This window comes from Mus pahari, chromosome 7 (genome assembly GCF_900095145.1).
Source record: "Mus pahari chromosome 7, PAHARI_EIJ_v1.1, whole genome shotgun sequence".
Taxonomy (NCBI): domain Eukaryota; kingdom Metazoa; phylum Chordata; class Mammalia; order Rodentia; family Muridae; genus Mus; species Mus pahari.
The window spans coordinates 30,408,345-30,431,658 of record NC_034596.1 but is presented as its reverse complement, the minus strand read 5'-3'; the positions used below and the strand labels follow the sequence as shown (position 1 = coordinate 30,431,658).

The window sequence follows — 23,314 nt, the reverse complement described above, 5'->3', positions numbered from 1 at the left end:
ATGAGCATGGGAGATCTTTCCATCTTCTAAGAAAAGTTCTTATACCTGGCTTTCACTTTATTTAATTCTATGAACTTTAGATTTTCCTCACTGATTTCTTCAACAGTCCATTTGATCATTCAAGACAGTATAATCAGCTGAGAACAGTGGTTCATGCTTGTGACCCCAGCAATTGGGAGATGAACTCAAAGTCAGTGTACAGAGCAGGCGTTAGGCTGCCCTGAGCTGCACGGACCCTGTCAGAGAAAGATGAAGACAGACATCCATGCTCTGGCAGTTTCTGTGTGTCTTTTTCTACTCATCTACAGTTTTACTCTATTTTTATCTGGTAAGATTCAAGAAACCACATGGCTTATTTTCTATTATTTAAGACTTGCTGGTTGTGTCCTAAGATAGAGGAAGTTTTAAGAAGCTTCCATGGGCTACCAAGAAGAATGTGGATTCTGTAGTTGGTGGATATATATCCCATAGATTTCTGTTAAGTCCATTTGATCTATAGTACAATTTGCTTATAATGTTTCTTTGTTGATTTTTTTCTTGACCATCTACTGATGAAAGATTATTATACCTAGACCAATTTGACCTTTTATGTCCCGAAGTATTTGTTATGAAGCTGAAAATCCCAAACTTTGGTGCATAAGTATTTACAATTGTATCTTCTCAAGGAACTGTCCTTTTATTAATGAATTCTGACCTTTATTTTTTCCCACTCACTTTGCCTTGAAGTCTATTGTATCAGATCTTAGAGTCACGCGCCCAGCCTGCTTTTAGTTTGTTTGATAGACTGACTGCAGAGCTTACACTGTTTTGGTTTCGCTGTGTCTCTTCCAGGGAGGATTATTTCTGGGAGACAAGCTATAGCAATGTTGTCTTTGATGACCTTAGACTTCTGTCTCCGCCTCCTGAACGCTACATGTTTTCTCTAGTGATAGGATTGAACCCTATTGCAGAGGAAACACGTAATAAAACTTGGATCAACCAAAACTTCTATGGTGTGAAAAGGGAATTATGGGAAGGTGAAGGCTGGGAGGTGGGGAATATCTAATTGTACGTTTGAATTCAGCACTAATCTCCATATGACTCATAAACCCCATTTATGCAGAATAAACTAAATACGTCTTGTGAATACTATTTAAAGATGTGAGCTACTAAGTATACTCTCAGAACCTGGGAGACGGCAGCAGTAGGACTAGCAGCTGCAGGCTATCTTGAATACACGGAAAACTGAAAGCCAACCTGGGATGCATGAGACCATCGTAAGAGAGAAAGAAGTGAGCTAAATCTGGGATGGTAGTGCATAATTTATAATCTCAGACTCAGGAGGATGAGGCCAAAGAGCTGCCACGAATTTGAGAACCTTTTGGGTTACAAAGTCAGATGGTGTTTCAAAAACGCCAAGCTGGGATGGAGCTCAGTGTTACCAGGAACATCAGTGTGTATAAGGTCCTATGTTCACACTCTAGTCACAGTGAGGAAGAGAGGGAGGGGAGAGGGAGGAAAGAAGGGAAAAGAAAAGAAAACAGAACTGAGATTTGACACGAGGCCAGAGGCCAGCTGCAGGTATGACCAAATTAATTTGCTATTAAAGCAAAATCATCAATAATCTCAGAAGAAATATTTAAAAATTATGCGTTTACATAAACAATAGTCACAATATTGTCGATCAAGCCTCAAGAAGACAGAGGCCAGCCCTGAGATAACCTGGACTCCTCAGTGAGATAAAGAAAAGATAAAGAAATTAAAAAATAAAAAATTGAGTTTTCAGCAGCCAGTCAAGTTACAAAAACCAAATAGAAAATTTAAATAGTAACAATCAAAAGTACTATCTGAAGTTTAAAAGGAATGAACAGCTTCAACAGAAAAGATGAATAAAAGAGTGAATCAGTGATGCATTCCATGGAAATCCACCAAGAGGAGAGAAAAAGAACAACTAAAACCAACCAGCCTTCTAAAGCAGATCTAGAGACCCATAGGGAGGGGATGAGAAAGCAAAATCATTCCTAAACCTTCCTACAAAGAAAAGTGTAGCTCAGATGGCTTCAGTAACATTGGAGGGAAAGGGAAAAGAAAAAAGAAAAAAAAAAAAGAAAGCCTTCTAAACTCAGTGAAACCAGTCCTACACTGGTCAAAGACTAAGGTAATGATGAAGAAATTTCTATACCAATATCTTTTATGAACAGAGACATTAGCACTCGAAACAAATATCAAGTAAACCAAACACAGAAATATATAACAAGGGTACTACATCAAGACAAGAGTTTTGCAGGAGATTTAGAGTAAATTGCTGTAATGTATCTTATTAACAGAACAAAAGGGACAAGACTGCAATATGACTTCAATTGTTTAAGAAAATAACAGGCCGGGAGTGGCAGCGCACGCCTTTAATCCCAGCACTCGGGAGGCAGAGGCAGGCGGATTTCTGAGTTCGAGGCCAGCCTGGTCTAAGAAGTGAGTTCCAGGATAGCCAGGGCTATACAGAGAAACCCTGTCTTGGAAAAAAAAAAAAAAAAAGAAAGAAAATAACAATACCATTGCTAATTTAAAATTTTCAGAAAATTAGAAATATACATTTTGTTTAATTTGGCAAAGGTCATTTATAAAAATCTGTAAACTAGCATTATTACATTATGAACCTTATAGCTACTATACTTAAAATAATAAAATATGAGTAATTTCTTTTAGGTCAGGAGCTCACTAGCTCAGTTCTATTGAGTACATGACGAGTGGTCATAGCCAGAGAAATAGGATGTGGAGAAACAGCACAACTACCAGAAAGTAAGAAATAAACCTCTCGGCTTAAGTAGCTAATGAAGCCTTTATAGCTGGTGACTTTTCCACGTAGGATCATTAGAAATGGGGGGAACAGAAATCATTTTGGGAATGCCATCATATTAAAGATAAGAATGAATAAATAATTACAAAAGGAAACAGAAGGAGATCATGGTACATTCCATATGCTCTCTACAAACTGGCAATGTCTGTAATGCATTTTAAAAGAATTTCTTAAAATAGCCATGATTATAAAAATATCAGAGCCTCAACAATCTGGAATATTCCCTGAGAGAACATCAAACCCACAGAATAAAAGAGATGTGACACATTCCCATATATAACCCTAGCAACACTGTCACTATCTGCAGAGACAAACTCACCAAAAGTGAACCAGAATAACTGTTCCAGAGTGATTAAATGCCACGTATCACATAGTGGGTAGAATGAAATGGCTCTGTGTTTATTAAAACATGTTAGCTAGCTCTCATGAGAAGACAGGACAATGTGGAGCACAGAGACAATGACCCTCTGTTCCTTGATGGCATCCAAGAATTGCAGAGCCTTCAGGTTTGCCATACTGGTCCAATTTTATAGTATGATAATCAATGATTTCAAAAATTTTTATGAAAAATAATTATTTCACAATGGCAGCTTCTTCCATGTTTAGTAATGAGAAGAGCACACTAGGAGAAAGGAGGACAGAAAACATGCAAGTGTCTCCTCACCCGCAACACATCAGACCTCTGCACACATGAACATAGGTTATCAGACCTCTGCACACATGAACATAGGTCATCAGACCTCTGCACACATGAACATAGGTNCTGCACACATGAACATAGGTCATCAGACCTCTGCACACATGAACATAGGTCATCAGACCTCTGCACACATGAACATGTGTCATCAGAGCTCCGTACACACAAATATACATAATTGTGCTATTACCTGTTTGGCATCAGCCCAGAACCTACAGACAAAATTTGGCTTCCAAATCTCCCCTTTCCTTTAAGATCTGTGACTTATTTTCCCAGTGTCTGGTCTTCCCTTAGCTCCTCTCTGGATTCATTTGTCACTGCGTTTATTTGTACAACTCCATCATCTTTTAAACTCTGTCTTTGTGATCTAAATCCAACCTAGCAGGTTACATTTGTTACCTCCCAGGGGTGCACTGTAACATTTATAAATCTGGTAAATAAGGCAAGGGACTGAGATGCAGTGCGCAGGTTGTTTGGTTTCAGCATCTCTGTTAATAGGGCATCAATTAGTAATTATGAGGTAATGAATGAGTTATAGTGGCAAGATACAGGAGGTAAATGTCTTCTGGCCAGTATGATCTGTTATTTATCAGGCTTATGAGGGTCACAACTTTTTTGTTTCTAATACAAAATGGGTATAATACGATGTAACTTAAGATTACTGTACTATTTAAGCACACTCCTGTACTATTTAAGCACACTATTTGTCTGACAAATCGTGGTACTAAATGAAGGATATCTACTACTGTTACATGAATTTTTAATTTGGCTTAAAGAGTTTTCTGTTTTAAGTAATTCAAAGTCTCTGAATCTCTCTCATATACGTACAATTATGTTTCTTAAACTTCTTAAAAGATAGGCATGGTGGCATGCACCTTTAGTCTCAGCACTGGAAGGCAGAGCTCAGTGAGTTCAAAGCCAGCCAGATCTACATAATGATTTTCAGGCCAGACAGAGCTACACAATGAGACACTATCACAAAACAGAAACAAACAAACCCCACTTTCTGAGTATTTGAAAAGAGGTGTGTGTGTATGTGTGTGTATATCTATATGTGTATATATATACATATATATGTATATGTGTGTATGCTAAAATGAGAATGCACCCTAATTTTACATTTTCCTACAGATGTATTTTGAAGCAGATTTATAACCCTTGGCATTTCAGACATCTGGAATTGGATCTAGGTTGTGGGTGAATATCCTTTACATTACAAAGTGTTTAGTGAATGCCTACATTCACTAGATGTCTGTAGCATTCCACCTTGAGTTATGATCACCCCAAATGTCTCCAATATTGTTAAACAGCACTTAGGGACAAGTCAATTGCTGGAGAACCACTGTTTTGGGATGTTAATAAGATCTGCTATAAGAAGCAGGAGACAGTACAAAAGCTTTGCCTCTTCATAATGCAACTGTTTAAGTCAACACAATCTATGGAGAGCAAATGAGCCCACTGTTAAGTTCCAGAAACTACAAACACATGTATCTCTTCTACAGATAATTAACAATGAACAACTTTGGGCATCTATAGATTGTTCTGAATTATTCTGAAAACAATCTTCTACTTAGCCAAAACCCATTAAGCCCATTAAACCCACTCTGCAATATGCATAAAGTCAAGGATCACATGCTCTTACCTTTAGGGCGGACATTATAGTTTGCTCGGCTGTTGCTGAGAATGAGCTCTGACTGGCAACGACCTACAACAGTTTCCATAGAGTTACAATTTTGCTTAAGTCATTTATTTTTGTACACACTAATTTTGACCATAATATAACAAAACTTCACAGAACATAATTAGCATGTTATCATTTCTTTATAGTAATAATATCTCACACCTGCCTTAAAACTAATTACTGAAAACTACTTTAATCTATAAAACAGGCATTTGACAATAGAAGCATTAGACATTCAATTTTACTGATAAGATAAAGGTCAGAAGAGCACCATGTTTACCTCTTTTTTTTAAAAAAACATTCTTTTCTTTAGGCTGACTATTGTATTCACAAATATTTGAAATACTAAGGTCAGAAGTTTCCATTTCTACAAATAAATATTAGTATTAATAAAGACAGGCTAACTAGAACCATCCAGGAGGCCCCTGGTGCCTTAGAGGAAACAACTGAAGGAAATGGAATGTGCAGCCTCAAAGGTTTCTTGTCATTGTATTTCCCTGGAACCTTCTTGCTAATTCTTAAGAATATCTTTCATTTAATGTATGAAATATGTATTTCAGAAGTCCGAGATGATAAAAGAACTTTTAAAAATTATCCAAAGTATAGTATAACACTTGAAAATTCATGTAAAGACCACACTTTGATTTTTGATTTTAGGGTTACACACACACACACACACACACACACACACACACACACACACACCCCTCTTCGCCCCCCCCACCCCCCGCCTGTGAATGGGTCTGCTAAGTAGCTCAGGTTGGCCTCTCAAAGCCTCTGCCTTTGCCTCCCAAGTGCTACCATTATGTGGCTTAGAGGTTCAGTTTCCTTCAGTCCTTCAGAATACTTATCTTTGTAAAATAATGATAAAGGTCACCTTTGTTACTGACTGGTGCAGCTTAAACAGGGAGTTCACCACACCCACATTTCTCTTCTGTCCTTCTGTGAGAGGTCCAATCACCTGGCTTGCATCTCCTTGAGTAGAGAGCTATAAGAATTCAACATACAAAGACATTACCAAGTGACAGCTTGTATCTTTTGTTAGTTTGCTTGTTTGTTTAACCACAAGATAGTGCATATCTTGCTGACAAAGAGAAAGTTAAACGGGAATATTCAGGTCACATTAAATATAGCTTTGGGCTTCAGGCACAAGAAAAATCCATACACTTTAAGCTCTCACCTTTCTTACTCTCTAGCCCTCCTTCTCTCTCTCCCTTCCTCCCTCTCTCTATGTGGCCGTGGCTGGCCTCACTCTCTCTTTCTATCTTCTTTCTCTCTGCCTTTCTACAATAAAGTTCTAAAACCAGAAGGAAGGAAGGAAGGAAGGAAGGAAGGAAGGAAGGAAGGAAGGAAGGAAGGAAGATCCATAGAGAAAACACATCACTGTGTAACTCCAGAACTCCAGTAAGTCTTCCTAAAGACTATCTCTTTAATACTTCATGACAATGGGCCATTGAGACACGTGTGCCCCAATGCCCATCGTGCCCTGTCATTTCATACCTCATCATAGTGACATAAATTACACTGGCAACAGGCAATAGACTTTGCTGAATTCGAACACTAAAATAAGTACTAACTTTAAAAGCAAGGAAAGGAGAAAACCCTTGTGTATTCTCCTCAGCTATCTTAGTATTCCAAGGAAGTGAATGGTGGGAAGATGTAATTATCATCCTATTTTTTATAGTCTTTTTAAAAGAAATTGACCGTGACTGAATTATGTGTGTACGAGAAATAAGAAGTAAAATTAAGAACTTCCATTTCTTCACCTTTCCTTCTAAGTACATGGTTTTAGGAGAAAGAACATGGACTACCTTATTAAATTAATCAGAACCAGTTACAGTTTAGATTCAAGAAAAGGACCCACACATCAACCATTCTCCTGATGATGTCATTACAGCCTAATTCTCTACAACATTATTATCTAAAGGCAAACCTGGCCAGGACACAACATAGCTCACTTCATATCTTGAGATCTATTCTCAAGCATATGGAAGGCTGGCTTTTTAGGAGGCAGAGCAGAAAACATCTCCTGCAGTCCTATAACCCAGGCGAGCCCTGAGAAAAGGAGCTGCTACTTATCTTCTTTCTTTTGGTAAGTACTCATAAATGTATATTCTGAAAGTTAAATTCAACCTCTACTTTTTCAAATAGAAATTTGTAATAAAAGAGTACTAATTTTTATAAAAGAGACTACTAGTTTGTTAAATATGCAACCCATCACACTGGTTATGAAGTCAACGTAAGACCTCTTGATACCAAGTTAAGGAATTCAATTTCTTTTGACTTTTAGGAAGAACAGATTTCTAACTTAAAATCAAGTTATGTCCAAAATATGTGTTTAAGTATGTGGAATGAAACCAAATCTTTTTTTTTTCTACAATAACCATGTCAAAAGCAATCATCCCGCAGAAGCACTCGCAAATCCAACTTAACTGACAGAGTGGGGAACTAACTCAATGTGAAGCCTTGCGAGAGGGCTCCAAGGTGCCTGTGGGGTTGGGGACTAGGAAGGCGTTCCTAGAGTAGAATGGCAACAGCCAGCTTGGGGGCAGGAGCACATGCTAAGTGGTCCTCTCACTTTACTGGGCATTTATGCCACAAGCTTCAGGGCACAGTGGTCCACGCTTATAGTCACAGTTACCAAGGGTACTGAGGAAGGCTTCAGACTGGGAGCTCAAGGCCAGCAGAACTTGGTTAAAAAAAGGAAAAATTCTGACCGGAAACTACAATTTTTAAAATCTAATCTTTCTTTGTAATCTCAAAGTAATTTTGAAAAATAAAAGAATGGAAAATATATGAATTTTTATTTCAATGTAGTTGCTTGATACTTAACTAGGAAAAAAATATAAGGCTAGAAAAGAGTAGAACTCATTTTATTACTGTGGAATGATTTTGTAAGAACAGAAGCCCACTTCACATCCACCAGAAAGCTCTACAGAACAATACATAATCACAAATATTGGTCTAAAGAAAATGGTGCTCAAAACTGCTCTTGGGAGTATAAGACACTGTAGCCACTTTGGAGATATTCAAGGAATTTGTGAAAATCAAATCTGAATTTAACTTAGCAACCTAGTAATTAAAGTCCCAGTTTATACAAGAGAAATGATAATGCATATTCACTTAGATGTAATGTACACACAATCAAATGTTCATAGTAGTATCTATCACATGATAGCCTAAAGTTAAAACAACCAAATGTCAACTAACTTATAAAGTGAATATGTACACAGCCAGCATTACTTGGCATTTAACATGGAACCAAGTTTTTGTTTGTTTGTTTGTTTTAGATTTATTTATTATTATTCATTAGTACACTGTAGCTGTCTTCAGATGCACCAGAAGAGGGCATCAAATCTCATTATGGATGGTTGCGAGCCCCCATGTGTTTGCTGGGATTTGAACTCAGGACCTTTGGAAGACCAGTCAGTACTCTTAACCGCTGAGCCATCTCGCCAGCTCCAGAACCAAGTTCTAATACATGGTATATCATGGAAGAATCCTGAAAACATTGTAAGGTAAGAAGACAGGCATAAGAGGTCACACAATAAATTATTATATTTACATGAAGTATCTAGAGAAATCCACAGAAATGAACGATTAGTAGTTGCAAACTAAGGTACAAATGAGCATGACATTTATTACGGGGTGAAACTGGATGTGAATACACTGAACCCACAAAGTTAGACACTGGGTTCGCTGAGTTCGGTGTCCTAAAAACGCTTCTGTTGTTTTGTTTTGTTTTGGTTTTGTTTTGTTTTATGAAGGACAAAAGAATTCCAGATTCCAGACTGTCTAGGTTACCTGACTGACTCTCTGGCAGTCCAGCTGAGCACAGGCAAGGAAAATTGCTAAGTTTAAAACAGTGACAAAGGTGTACAAGGAGGACATAGCTGTGGGAGCAAAATAAAGAAAGCATCTCTGTATGAAAAGCAAGGAACGAAAATAAAAAGTACTCCTGTGGAACTCGATTTGAGGAGGGGAAACTGGATCTGCCTGTCATCCTGACCTCGCTGTGCAGTGTCACATGCAAGCCCACTCAGCTAGTGGTCCCTGCATCTCAGTACAAGGAATGCCATGTGGCCTGTCCCTACACTTACCTACTTTGTTAAATGGCTTTGTGTTTGCTTTCCGTTCTTTCTGTTCCCTCACACACATACAGATATAATTCTCTTTTATTCCTATTTTTTTTTTTATTAGATATTTTCTTTATTTACATTTCCAAAGTTATCCCCTTTCCTGGTTTCCCCCCCGAGAATCCCCTATCCCCTCTTGCCTCCTCCTGCTCACCAACCCACCTACTCCCACTTCTTGTCCCTGGCATTCCCCTACACTGGGGCATAGAGCCTTCACAGGACCAAGGGTCTTTCCTCCCATTGATGACCAACTAGGCCATCCTCAGCTACATATGCAGTTAGAAACATGAGTCCCACCATGTGTTCTTTGGTTGGTGTTTTAGTCTCTGGGAGCTCTAGGGGTACTGGTTGGTTCATATTGTTGTTCCTCCTATGGGTCCGCAAACCCCTTCAGCTCCTTGGGTCCTTTCTCTAGCTCCTTCATTGGGGACCCTGTGCTCAGTCCAATGGATGGCTGTGAGCATCCACTTTTGTGGATGGCACTGGCAAAGCCTCTCAGGAGACAGCTATATCAGGCTCCTGTCAGCAGTACTTGTTGGCATCCACAATAGTGTCTGGGTTTCTTAACTGAATATGGAATGGATCCCTAGGTGGGACAATCACTGGGTGGCCTTTCCTTCAGTTTCTACTCCAAACTTTGTCTCTGTATTTCCTCCCATAGGTACTTTGTTCCCCATTCTAAGAAGGACCGAAGTATCCACACTTTGGTCTTCCTTCTTCTTGAGCTTCATGTGGTCTGTGAAACTATAATTCTATTATCACCTTTGAAAATTACTTTGATAATATGCTTTTATTTGGGATCCATCAAATCTAACAAGGACTCTGGTTCCTGTTAACAGAGTGGGATTAGAGGTCAGGACTAAGGCACTAATAAGCATTCTCATTGCTCCCACCCCTGTCATCACTCTTAGTTACTGAAACAGACAAGTCTTGGAGTCCCTGGCCCTCCAGTCCCCTCAGACCTCATCCTCCAGGGTAACTTGTCTTCCTTTTCTGTGGTTACATAGTTTATATTGTTGTTACCATTCTAGAAGCTGGTCTCAGGCACCCTCCTCTCACTTTCTAGCTTTCCTGTTACTCTGACAGCAATAATCTGGGTTTTTAGGGACTGTCCAACTCTACTCCTTTCACTCAGTCTTACTGGTGTCACTGACCCTCTTTTTTTTTTTTTTTTTTTTTTTTTTCCCTTTCCTACTTTCTGGCTTAGATTCCATAAAGTTATGACATCCATGTACATGACTTCAAATTGGGCGTGGATGGATTTTGTACACAAGGGGGAAGAGAGTCTAGGGTTAAAGGATTGATGCAGAGGAAGATGACATTCTTGGTTAACACTAACACCTGATGTGAGAAGGTAAACCAACTCCATGGGCCATCCTGTAAGTCTAAGACTATCAAACTACAGTGCAGACAGCTTAGTTACATACTCCACTCTCTTTCAGAGCCAGGCAGGACTGTTCACACCACGGCCCTCTGTCCTTAATCTCCAAAACCCCAGTTCTCCTTACTCCTGCTTAGCTTTATCCAGGAGTAATCAGAAACTTGGCATCCCACAATGCTGCTATACCCCTAGATAATATCTTATTAAAAATGGATTGTCCAATATCTGTCAGTGTCCCAGTCATTTCTTGAGTGCAAAGAAACCATCCTTTATCTTAATCACGTAGCGCACAGGTTCTCCTATATCACTGATTCCTCCCTTTCCAATGGGTAACTCTCACAAGCATGTAGCAGCTTTCCTTTCTAGAAAATCTCAAAAGTCATTTACACGTCTCACTGTTCCCTTTCTGCCCCTCCTGTTTTAACCTCCCCATTTACTAAGATAACCCCTATCGAAGTCACATCAGACCGGCACATGGGCAAAACCATGGTTCCCATCTGACTCCGAGCAGCACCGATCCCTAACTTTATGGAGTCTAAGTGACACGGTTGATTGGACTCTTCTTTCAACACCTTCCTAGATGTCTTATGAACATAACCACGTTCATCATCACTATGAACATCTCTTGTCCTCTCTGGGTTAGCCATTCATAGGTGAGGTGAGGTTCTCTTTACTGGTTCCTCCTCCTCCTCCTCCTCACTGCCCTAAGCTTTAACCTCTTCTTCGCCTGCGATGACTGCTCTGAACGCACCAAATCTAGCAGTGCTGACATGTAGGCCAGATTATTCTTTGTGTGAGGCGCTGTCTTATGTTTTGTAAGATGACTTGGCAGAACCCTTGACTGTGAACAACTAGACACTAGCTCCCCCAACTAAAACCCAACAATTTAATACATCCACAGATATTGGAAAATGTCCTGGAAGAAGGGAGGAGTGAACAGAAAATCTTCTTTGCCTGAGGACCATGGAAGTATACTGAAGATCCTGTAATGTCTTCTCATGAGTTCTCCAGATGGACTTATTGAGCGCAGTAACTTCTCAGCCTATATGCCCAAAGCAAACTGTTGATTCTCCTCTTCCTCAATCTTCTGATCTCAGCAAATGGGATGCCTCACTGTGTGCACCCTGGGCTAGTAACCCTGGGATTATTGTTTACTCATCATTTTGCATGTTTAATTTATTGTTAATTACCTCATACCAGATCCATGCTTTTAGCATTGAGGGCTAAGGGTATCTTAGCATTTACTTTATGTGAATTCATATATGCCCAAAAGTGTGTATGTGAACCATGTGCATGCATGAGCCTGTGACATCAGAGGAGTTGTTACATCTCTGGAAGTGGACTTTCAGATGGTTGTGAGCCACCACTGGGGTAAAGAGGAACCACGGCCGGGTCCTCTGCAAGGGTAGTAAGTGCTCCTAACTGAGACCGTTCCCTCTTAGTTCTTTGTACTCCATACCTCATAGTTTCCTTTCCCCTTCCCTTCTCTCTTCACTTTATCCCTTCCCTCCTGCTCCTTTCGCTTTCCCTCCCCTCCTCTCATTTGAGACTATCCCTCATTCTATAGCCCTGGCTGGCCTAGAACTCACTATTCACCACAGACTAGTTTTCAAATTTGCTGCAATCTTCTCACTCCAGCCTCTTGAGTGTTGAGCCATGAGCCACCACACCTGATAATCATAGTATTTCAAATTAGATGTAGACCTAATCAAAAATCCAACACAAACTTAAAATTAATAGTAATATTTTAGTAAAATAAAAATAAGTTAAAATAAAAAATAAAAAATTGTAATATTTATGTACTACTTAAATGTACTTAGTTTGTCTGATACTCAACATAAAAATTTATAGTTTTTCTCATGAGTTAGCTCTTATTTTGATTTCATCCAATCAATAATTTCAATGTTTATCTGAAATCAATGATTATATTCTATATCCATGAAGATTTATATTATCTATATATTTTTAAAATATCATGTTAGCTCAGTGATAAAAATGCTGTATAAGAAAAAGTGAGGACATATTTTCTCCATGACAAATTGTTATTAATGAGTAAATGATTTGGCAAATTCAGTGGAGCACTGGCCAGTTTTTATATTTACATCGTGTCCACAGATCAATACAAATACTTTCAATGATCTGCATAGCATCTCCTTGACATGTAAGTCTAGGAGCCCTCTCAGAAAGGAGGGTTGTTTCAATGCAGTATAGGACCATCCACCTCTCAGTGCTTTGAAATGATGCAAACTAGAAAGGCATTGGGAACCCACAGGGATGTAAAGGATTTTCAGATCGGAACATACTTTGGCTCTAAGTTATGCTGTGTTTAGAGACATCGTAGGAAAAATTCCTTAGAGCATTCCAGAGGGAGTGTGTCACACAGCCTTAACTGCCATTATTTGATGCTCTTGAAGAGCTAAAGCCTATGCTCTTTTTTCTAAGATTTTTTTTTGTGTGATCACAAGCAAATATTTAGAGATGTTTAAGGAAATGCACAATGAATTCCATACACTGCCAGCCTTGATCCCACAGTTAATATTCACAATAATCTATTCTTTAATCCACTTTATCTTCTCTTATGGAGGGTGGGTTCAAGGCAGAGTTTCTCTGTATAATAGCTCTGGGTATTCTGGAACTCTCCTTGTAGAGCAGGCTGGCCTGGAACTCACAGAGATCTGCCTGCTTCACCCTCCTGAGTGCTGGGATTACAGGCTGGGTCACCATGCTTGGCTCCTCAACATATTTCATAATCTTATTTTATTTTTAAATTATTTAAAAAATTTTCATTGCAGTTATTCACTGTACATGTTACATAAGGACATTTTATTTTTAATATAATATATTTTTGATTAATTAAAGAATTTCAGGGCTGGAGAGATGGCTCAGAGGTTAAGACCACTGATTGTTCTTCCAGAGGTCCTGAGTTCAATTCCCAGCAACCACATGGCTCACAACCATTTGTAAGGGAATCCAATGCCCTCTTCTGGTGTGTCTCAGAACAGCTACAGTGTACTCGAATACATTAAAAAAATATATCTTTCAGAAAATAATTTCATACATTTATTTTGATCCTATTCACTATCTGACTCTACCTATCTTATCCCCAGTCCACCCTCCAATATCTGTGATTCCCAACTTTACAGCCTCTTTGAGGACTGCTCATATATTCATAGGAGTGCAGCCACTCACTGGTGAGTGGTCCTCGTCCACAAGGAAACACCACATAGACATTTTCACACAAGTACCCCCTGCATACTGAGTGTGCTCACCATATCTGCCTGCCCTCCTAATTGTATAACTTGACCCGTCTCAGAATCAATTGTGCTATCAGCACACTTGTCAGCCTGAGCTTTGATTCAGATATCCTGGCTAACTTTATATCTGTATACAGTTTCTATTAGTAGTGGTTGGTTCATTTGTTTCTTGAGACAGGGTATCTCTATATAGTCCTGCCTGCACTGGAACTCAATACGTAAGTAAACTGGCCTTGAACTCCAAGCTCTGCCTACCTCTGCCTCCTGAGTACTGGCATTAAAGGTGTGTGCCAAGATCCCTGCCCTTAGTTTTCACATTTAATATGTACAAAAGCAAAAGGTTTCTCTCATTCTACAATAAGAGAATACAATAGTATTTACACATTTGCTCTTTTTATCATTGCCTTTGCTATCCCACTGTATGAATTTTTCAGTTTGCTTTATCCATTCTGTTCTCAGTTGTCTGGAATATACTTAGGAGGGTATAGAACTGTCTATGATAATTGCTAGTTGAATGACTTGTAACTTGAACTTCTTTAGCTGTAACACAGAACTAATGATAAAGATTAAAGCAAAGTACACTGTATAAACTGAAAACACCTTTAAGATAAGTATTAATAGTTTCTAAACTCTAGTTATTCTTTTGTCTTTTACTTGATTCTTTTCTCCTGTGAAGGTGAACATTATGTTCACAAGTTTAAAAGTCACTGTGATTATCACATAAATGTCTCTAAGCTGTAAGCCTCCCCTGACCAAGAAAAAATAACTTTGCAGAATGCTTGGGGCCAGTCTTATACAAACCACGTGTATTCACTGGCTCCTACGAAGCAGCTTGCTTGCCCATGACTGCATGTGGGCAGATGCATGCTTGACTGTATGCAGGTGGGATGTGTGCCCGATTACATAAAAGCAGGAAGTACACAGCCTTGTGGATTTGCCCTTATAAACCCCTGACTAATGTGATCTGGAGCCACATCTTAAGGGTGCTTTCTCGAGCAACCCAGGCACCCTGAGTATCTGGAACCAGTATTTAATAAAGCCTTTAGTTGTTAAATTTTATTCATGGTCATGGTGGATCTCTGTGCAACCCCAGACACATAGCACTCCTATTATTAATCGTTTTGCTTATGGCTTGTTTCAGGGAGGGCTGGAAACTGCAGGGACAGATTAGGATTTACATGCCAGGGCTAAGCCCGAGTGATGTTGTCTGAAGGTACCAAGTGGGACACACCTCTCTGTGGGATGTGGTAGTAATAAAGCATCTTGCACAGAGCCCCTCTACTGCAGAGTCTTCCACTCATCTTGAATTACTTTAACACTTATTGACTCCAGTCATTTCTTGTTTAGAAATATATTATACCAAATGTCACAAAGAAGAATCTTTTCACTTATCTAGTCAGTGACCTGAGAGTTACTGGAGTACTAGAGTCATGGTGGCCATTTTATTTTATTTTAAAATAAGGTTTTAATGAGTAGATGAGTAGATGTTAAGCAGCAAATAGTATGTTCCCCCAACACGAACCTATCCACGAGTCTGACGTTTTTCACACACACACACACACACACACACACACACACACACACACACACACACACACACACACAAATGGTGGTTAAACCCAGGTGTGGTGAAGCACGCCTTTAATCCCAGCATTTTGACGAATCACATAACTCCTAGCTTAGTCTAGAGAGAGAGTTCCAGAACAGCTGGTAACGCTGCCCCATTTTCACAATCCTCTCAGGCTCCAACCCAGCAGCAGCTATGAGAGGCCTGATCATATAAAGAAAACACATGGGGCTCCCTCAGGGCTGTCTCGGGGACCTGGGTGCTCGCTCCCTGCTCTACCACACCCCCTTCCCTTCACTAGACTCCCCAGCTAACCACCATCACACTCTCATGGTTGCCATTTTAAATCAGAGTTATTAGACCTGACTAAAATGTACAAAGCTGCAAAAACACAGCACTAAAGTAGGAACAATAAGAAATTCAACATACAAAAATATGAGAATGTATACATGGACAATCATGTTACACCATACTATGTCTGAAAAGACGGTAGAAACCAAAAGAATTGTGTTTGAGTTTCAGAAACCTGTCTCTCTGTCTCTGTCTAGCACATAGACATACAAGCAAAAACTAAACACTAAAACCAAACAAATCCTTAAATAATTCCTAGGCAAGAGAGAAATACTATTCCTCTTTAAGCTTTGTGAAAGCTGTTTTTCTGAGCTGTATCTGAACATCTGTGCAGTAGGAGCAGCGCACGATCTGGATCTGGACAACTGCTGAGCCCAGCTCTGCACAGTAAGCCATAGTGGAGGCGAGCGCAGGACACTCTGTCCTTGTTATTTTGTGAATGAGATGCCCACAAGCTCCCCAAACACCCCTGAAGACAAAACCTAAGCGAAACCTGGCAACCAAGGGAAGGACAGATCAAAGTTTCTAGACTGAAAATGTGCTGTGGGGATCACTAAAGTTGACTCGGAAAGTGTCTAAAGGAACAAAACCAACAAATCAGCAGTACAGATTCTCAAGTATAAAAGAGTAATTTCCTTTCTAGATTTCAGAGAAATACCAATTAGCTCTATATACATGCTCTCTCATTAACACTATGGGAATGTCAAGACTACAGGGGAACTTTTTATGTATGTATTTTTTTAATCAAAATCCTTCTGTTTTTTAAAGATTTATTTACTTATTTTATGTGTATGAGTGCTCTGTCTTTTTGCACATCAGATTAGGGAATCAGATCCATTATGGATGGTTGTGAGCCACCATGTTGCTGGGAATTGATCTCAGGAACTCCAGAAGTGCAACTAGTACTCTTAACTACTGAGCCATTTCTCCAGCCCTTCAAAATCTTTTAAACTATTTTTCTATACACACATGAAAACATACAAGAGAAAGTCTATACTAGAATTCCATATAGCAGAGCAATGTGGCAGACATCCCAACCTACAGTGGCATCCTGGATAAAACAGGGTAAATATTATACATTCAACTCAGATATCTTTAATAAAACTATTGAAATAAGAGCTGATGAACACTCTGTTATTCCTACACATTGTTCTGGAAGTGATGAGTCTGTTTTAATAATTACTAAGGTAATTTTTAACTAAGTCATCCCTTCGGTACCATAGTTGTTTTGTATTTATGCTCATGTATGAAATGCTTTCATTACAGTTTAGCTAGCACACATTTAAGACAAAATACTTTGCTCTAACATGCTTTCTGTCCAGTTGAGACTCATGGCAAAATTAGTCATGTATAAAGGACATTTATTATTACTGATGAGCTTTTCACATAACCCTCCGATTGTCATGCCTGCCTCCAATGTATACAAAACACATCAGGACAGAAATCGTGGTCTTTTCAGGTCCTTTTAACAGGACTCCAGGAAGTGACAAAATCTACGAGGAACCTCTAGTCTACATTCTAATTGCGTTTTTCGACATATGGTACAATAACCCCAAATGCAGTCAATGGTTCTTCCAAATATTTAGTAGGTCAAGGAGCCTAAGAAGAAATATTTCAGTCACTGCTTTAATCCTGTGAAAAGACTCCATGACTAAGACAGCTCTTATAAAAATAAAACATTGAATTGGGGGCTTGCTTTTCACTGCAGAGGGTTAGTCCATCATCATCATGATGATGGGAAGCAGACAGGCAGGCCCTGGGGCAGCAGCTTTTCATCCTGATCTGCAGGCAGAGAGAGAGAGAGAGAGAGAGAGAGAGAGAGAGAGAGAGANGAGAGAGAGAGAGAGAGAGAGAGAGACAGAGACAGAGACAGAGACAGAGACACAGAGAGAGACAGAGACACAGAGAGAGACAGAGACAAGAGAGAGAACTACACAAAGACACACAGAGAAAGAGAAAGGCAGAGACAGGGAGACAACCAGAGCCAGACAGAGAAAAACATACACTGGACCTGGGGTGGGCTTTTGAGACGTCAAAGCCCAATCCCAGGGACACACTTCTTCCAACAAGGCCAAACCTCCTAATCCTTTCCATTCATCAACTGTGGGCTAAGCATATGAATATGTGAGTCTATGGGGGCCATTTTCATCCAACCTACATATTCCTTTAAAAGAAATGTATGCTAAGCAAAGAACATAGAAAAATCAAGGAATTTAAGAAAACTCCTTGATGCTTAAAAATGGGACTAGATAGGTATGTAAGGTATTTCACATGCTAGAAAAAGAATATTGAGAGATGCTTTATTATACATTACTAAAACCAAAACAGACTTGTCTATGGAGTAGTCTCAAGAAAGGAACAGAAAGAGTAAAGTCAGACCTTTCAGAAATGAAACACTGTACCGAGAGGAACTTTGTGATGCACTGCTCACCGCGACCATGGCGTGCATATGTCACCTAGGGGCACCTGCAGGATAGGCTTTCACACGGTTACACCAGAAAAAGCCATCTGCCATAAAAACTGGAAGGAAGCCTGTCTCAAAGGCTTCAGTCAACATGAGAAATTAAACTGTTTAGTTACTGTTTACTTGTCCCCCAATAAGAACTGTTTTTAAAAAATTAATTTCTTATAGAAAGTCAATCTTTGAAACAGATAAAGACAACTCTTTGAACTTTATTTTTATTGTGTATAAATGTCCTGTGTCCATGCCTTGATTCATGTGTAGAGATTAGAAGACAACTTTCAGGATTGGTTACTTGCCTTTGACCATTGGATCCAGGGATGAAAAGCAGGCTTGCATAGAAGCACATGTAGCTGCTGGGCTAAGAGTTGCTTTTGATTTAAGCTCACGTATCAAGTACTTTCCTCACAGATTACAGGACATACTTAGAACTATAAGAATTATGATTATATACCACTTAATGTCAGTTTTCCTTTGAGTATACAAATTATATATCCTCCCAAATTATAAAATATTCCTAAAAGGTTAAGTACAATTTACACCAGATTAAAACTTTCCGATCTGTTTTTGCAGATGTATAGCAAAGGACAAGTCCACCAATTTACACAAAATTCCTCATTTGTTGGGACTTTACCTACCTAAACTTCCATGGTAAAAATGACTAATCTGTTTTAGTGCTAAACCCACCAGAAACATTGAAGGACATCTCTCCACCGCCTATGTCCCGGTTCTCGGGTTTCATGGGTGGGTGTAGGACATTACCTTGAGGTGGTGTCTGTGTCCGTGAGAGCCTGCAGATACTCCCTGCTCTCCCACTGTCCCACGTGTAGGACAAGTGACTCACTGCTGGCTGGCAGGTCCACACGGCTGCTTGGCCTTCATCCATCTCACGGCTGTGGCTTAGGAAATCAGAAGATCTGTATTTCCTTGGGGTTTTTCCTTTTACATTTCAGGGTTTTGTGAATTCTGCCCTTACTTTAAGAGTGAAGCCTTTTCTTCCTTGATGTTTGGCATTTTCCAAGTGGAGGACATGGCTGAACTCACTGCATGCTTTTGAGTCATTTGAACATCACTTTTTGAGACATTCTGAAATTGAGTCTAGCAGTTCACAAGATGTTTTCTTTGCTTCTTAAAATCTATTTTTTTCCCTTAAGATTTATTTATTTTACATACATGAGCCACCATGTGGTTTCTGGAAACTGAACTCATGACCTCTGGAATAGCAGCTGGTGCTCTTAAATTTGAGCCATCTCTTCCTCGAGGATTTTTTTTTTTTTTTAAACTTTTGGTCTTTATCTATTGTCTAGATGCTGAATTTACCCAGTACTTTACTGATCAAAGTGTTACCACACAGCTATTTAAAAACAAGGACAGTGATCTGCAATCATAGAACAGGTCCAACAGTAATGCTACAATCTCACATTAGACTAAACCGTCACACGAATGTGTTATCCAAGAATCCAGCTTGAGACAGTTCATCTTTGGATAGTTAAAACTAAACAAAACAAGTTAGAAACAGAATCAGATCTTGCTTCTGTATTAGAGATGAACATTAGCAGCTCTGCACACACAGCAGCATGCCTGTGGCTGGAGCTCCTCCCTCCCACTCTCCTTAACCTCCTTCTGTTGTCATGCTGGGTGAGTGGCAAGCACAGTCTGCTAAGAATGGACAATTTAATAAAACACATGAGCCTCCCAAAAAACGTGAGTTTCATTTTGCTTCAAAGGGTCCTAAGTGGTTGAACAGCAGATGGAATTCTTACCTATCCATGCTCCCAAATATTGGCTCACTCATTTGAGAATGCAAACTTGTGCAGTCACTATGAAAATCAGTATGGCAGTTCCTCAGAAAGCTGGGAATTGATCTACCTCAAGATCCAGCTATACCACTCTTGGGCATGCACCCAAGGGATGCTCCATCCTACCACAAGGACATTTGATCAACCATGTTCACTGCTATTTTATTCACAATAGTCAGAAACTGTAAACAACCTACATGCACCCCAACAGAAGAATGGATGAAGAATTTACTCAATGGAGCTGTGTAATTCAACTATTAAAAGAAATATGATAGGGGGGAGGATATAGGGGACTTTTGGGATAGCATTTGAAATGTAAATGAAAAAAAATCTAATAAAAAATTCAAAAAAGAAATAAAAAAAAGAAATACGACATCATGAAATTTACATGCACATGGATAAAACTAGAAAAAAAAAATCACCCCATGTGAGCTAACCTAGACTCAGTAAGATAAATACAGATTAAATATATGTTTTTACATATATGTGGTTATTAGGCATTAAATAAATGATAACCCAGCTATAATATGTAGACCCAGAGAAGATAGGTATAGAGGAAGGGACTGGCGGGGGAACACATGGATCTTCCTGAAAGGGGAAATAGAATAGATTTTAAGGGTGGTCTGGGGTTGAGGTAGCAAGATCAGAAGGATCAAATAGGGATGGGGAAAGAATATGGGGGTTAAGGGAAGGAATGTGGGGAAAGTTAGCCAAAATTGAGGAGTGGCATGAAAACTTAATGCATGGGAAGCTTCCTAAAATATGTGAAGGTGGGCTGGAGAGATGGCTTGGTGGTTAAGAGCACTGACTGCTCCTCTGAAGGTCCTGAGTTCAAATCCCAGCAACCATATGGTGGCTCACAACCATCCGTAATGAGATCTGACTCCCTCTTCTGGGGTATCTGAAGACAGCTACAGTGTACTCATATAAATAAATAAATAAATAAATAAATAAATAAATAAATAAATAAATGAATGAATGAATGAATGAATGAATGAATCTTAAAAAAAAAAATGTAAAGGTGATCCTAAGGAAGTCTTCAAATAATAAGGGAGACAGAGTCCCAACTGGCCATCTCCTGTCACCAAAGAAAGCTTCCAATACGTCCAAAGCGTCCAGACTGGGTTTCATCTAATTGAGTTGACCAAGGGGTCCCTCCCATGGAAACTCCCAAACAACCCAGGCTGTTGCCAATGCAACAGGTTACTCTCTCTGTAAACAAACAGCAAGGCACCATTGCTCAAAACAACATCCACACAACATGGATAGGTCGAGCTGGTCCCTACACAGTGCCTTTGCTACAGGAGGGCACACTGTAAGCTACCAAAGGGGCAATGTACATTTCAAACCAGCCACAAGACCTCAGATCAAAAACTTGTCTTGCCTGCAGAATATTCTCAGGCAATGGTGGCACAAAGCTTGTTACCAACCAATACCTGATTTGACTTAAGGTTCACTCCTCAAAAATCAAGAAATTTGTAGGCAAGTGGATGGAACCAGAAAAAAAAAATCATCCTGAGTGAGGTAACTCAGAAAGACAGTTAAGATATGAATTCATTTATATGTAATTTTAAGCTGCAGATTACTGATAATTATGTAGATTATTGATAACCAAGCTATATGTATAACACTGTGGATGCTGTGATGTGTCACAGTGTGTCATACTACACCCTTTTGTCCAGTTTTCCTTGTAAATGTTCATTGCAATGAGTCATTGGTCTGGCTCCAGGCCTCTGGTTTCTGCTACAGTATCGATACTGAATCCTCTCAGATATCTTGTTGTTGCCCTGTGCCATGGAGATCTTGCCACTTGGGATCTGCAGGATTGGCCCCTTCACAAGCTCCAGCAGTCTGTAGTTGGGGCAGTCCAACTCAAAGCCCTGGATCTCTGCCTGGGTACTGGCTGCAGTGTTCAGCCTGCAGGCTCTCTTTTGCCAGCACCATCAGGCCAGCTCCCCTATGTTGGCCAGGCCAGGGGGTGGGGTGGAGCCAGTTCTCCTGCGATCTTGCCCTTGGGGCAGGGGCAGGCTCTCCTGTGCTGCCTGGGGGTGGGGGGTGGGGCAGCTCGCCCATGCTTCCCAGGTGGCTTTGGTGTGTTTGTGTGGCTAGTGTGTCACTGGGTCTCTTCTGTGTGCTTGTGTATGCCCCGGTTCATAGCTTAAGATACCGTAAAATGCTAAGCTTATTAGAGGGAGGGAAACAGGGTTTTCTTGGTTGTCACCATAGAGAATCCACATGCCAACCCCTTGGTATTGCTTAGGGATGTCTCAGCAAGTACACTCAAATGGCAGAGCTTCACAGTAGCACTGGGAAGAGCAATCAGCTGCCTGCTGTATGTGATATGTCTCTGTACTAAGAGGCAACAAGAGGCTTAACAATGTTGCAAATGCAAATGAGTTCACTTATACACACCAAACTTGGTTATTTTCTTTCTTTCAAGAAAATGCTCATTTCTCCTTTCTCTCCCCAGTCCATCCTTGGTACCTGCATGTGAAGTGCACTTCCTACCTGCCAACCACCATTACTCCTGCACTTCTCAATGCAGCATCTGACCTAACACTGCTAACTGTGAGACATGCAGAAAAACCAAGAGACTGCTGACCTAACTCTGCCTTGGTGCCACATCAAGACCACCTTGCCTCAGCCTGTACCAGGCTTATATTCTTAGCAGCCCTAGGAAACAACAGCAGGTTTCCTTCACACGTTTTGGAAGGACGCTATGCCTTTATTATTGTATCTTTGTGTTTATGCTGTTAGGAACGTGCTGACACAGTCTTGCTGTTGCTCACTGCCGACAGTTTTTGCACCCAGAAATAGACTTTCAAACAGTACCATTCTAAGTCACAAAAAAGGATTTCATGGTATTGTATACAGTGGAATAGGGTAGGATTTTTAAAACTATACTTGATAGAGTATAAAAAAATATAAACATTTTAAAAGATATCAATATTTTATTTTCTTGGGATTTCCAATTTAAGTAAAAAGCTTACTAGGTAATTAAGACTAATCCTTCTGTTGAACCATGTAACACAAGCCTTTTAATCCCGGCACGCAGAGGCGGAGGCAGAGGAGGCAGAGGAGGCAGAGGAGGCAGAGGCAGAGACAGAGGCAGAGGCGGCAGAGGAGGCAGAGACAGAGGCAGAGGAGGCAGAGG

At 39.9% G+C, this 23,314-nt stretch overlaps 1 protein-coding gene and 1 non-coding gene across 2 annotated transcripts in view; both read right to left on the bottom strand.

Moving 5' to 3' along the window:
- Cog5 (component of oligomeric golgi complex 5) overlaps positions 1-23,314 on the bottom strand; it is a 287,917-nt gene that overhangs the window by 59,003 nt on the left and 205,600 nt on the right. The window contains exons 15-16 of the mRNA XM_021202362.2: positions 6,089-6,199; positions 5,173-5,235 (exon numbers count right to left, since the gene is read on the bottom strand). Coding sequence (XP_021058021.1) covers positions 5,173-5,235; positions 6,089-6,199 — 174 coding nt within the window. The remainder of the gene's footprint in view (positions 1-5,172; positions 5,236-6,088; positions 6,200-23,314) is intronic.
- LOC115064450 lies at positions 15,679-15,811 on the bottom strand. The gene has a single exon (XR_003844301.1).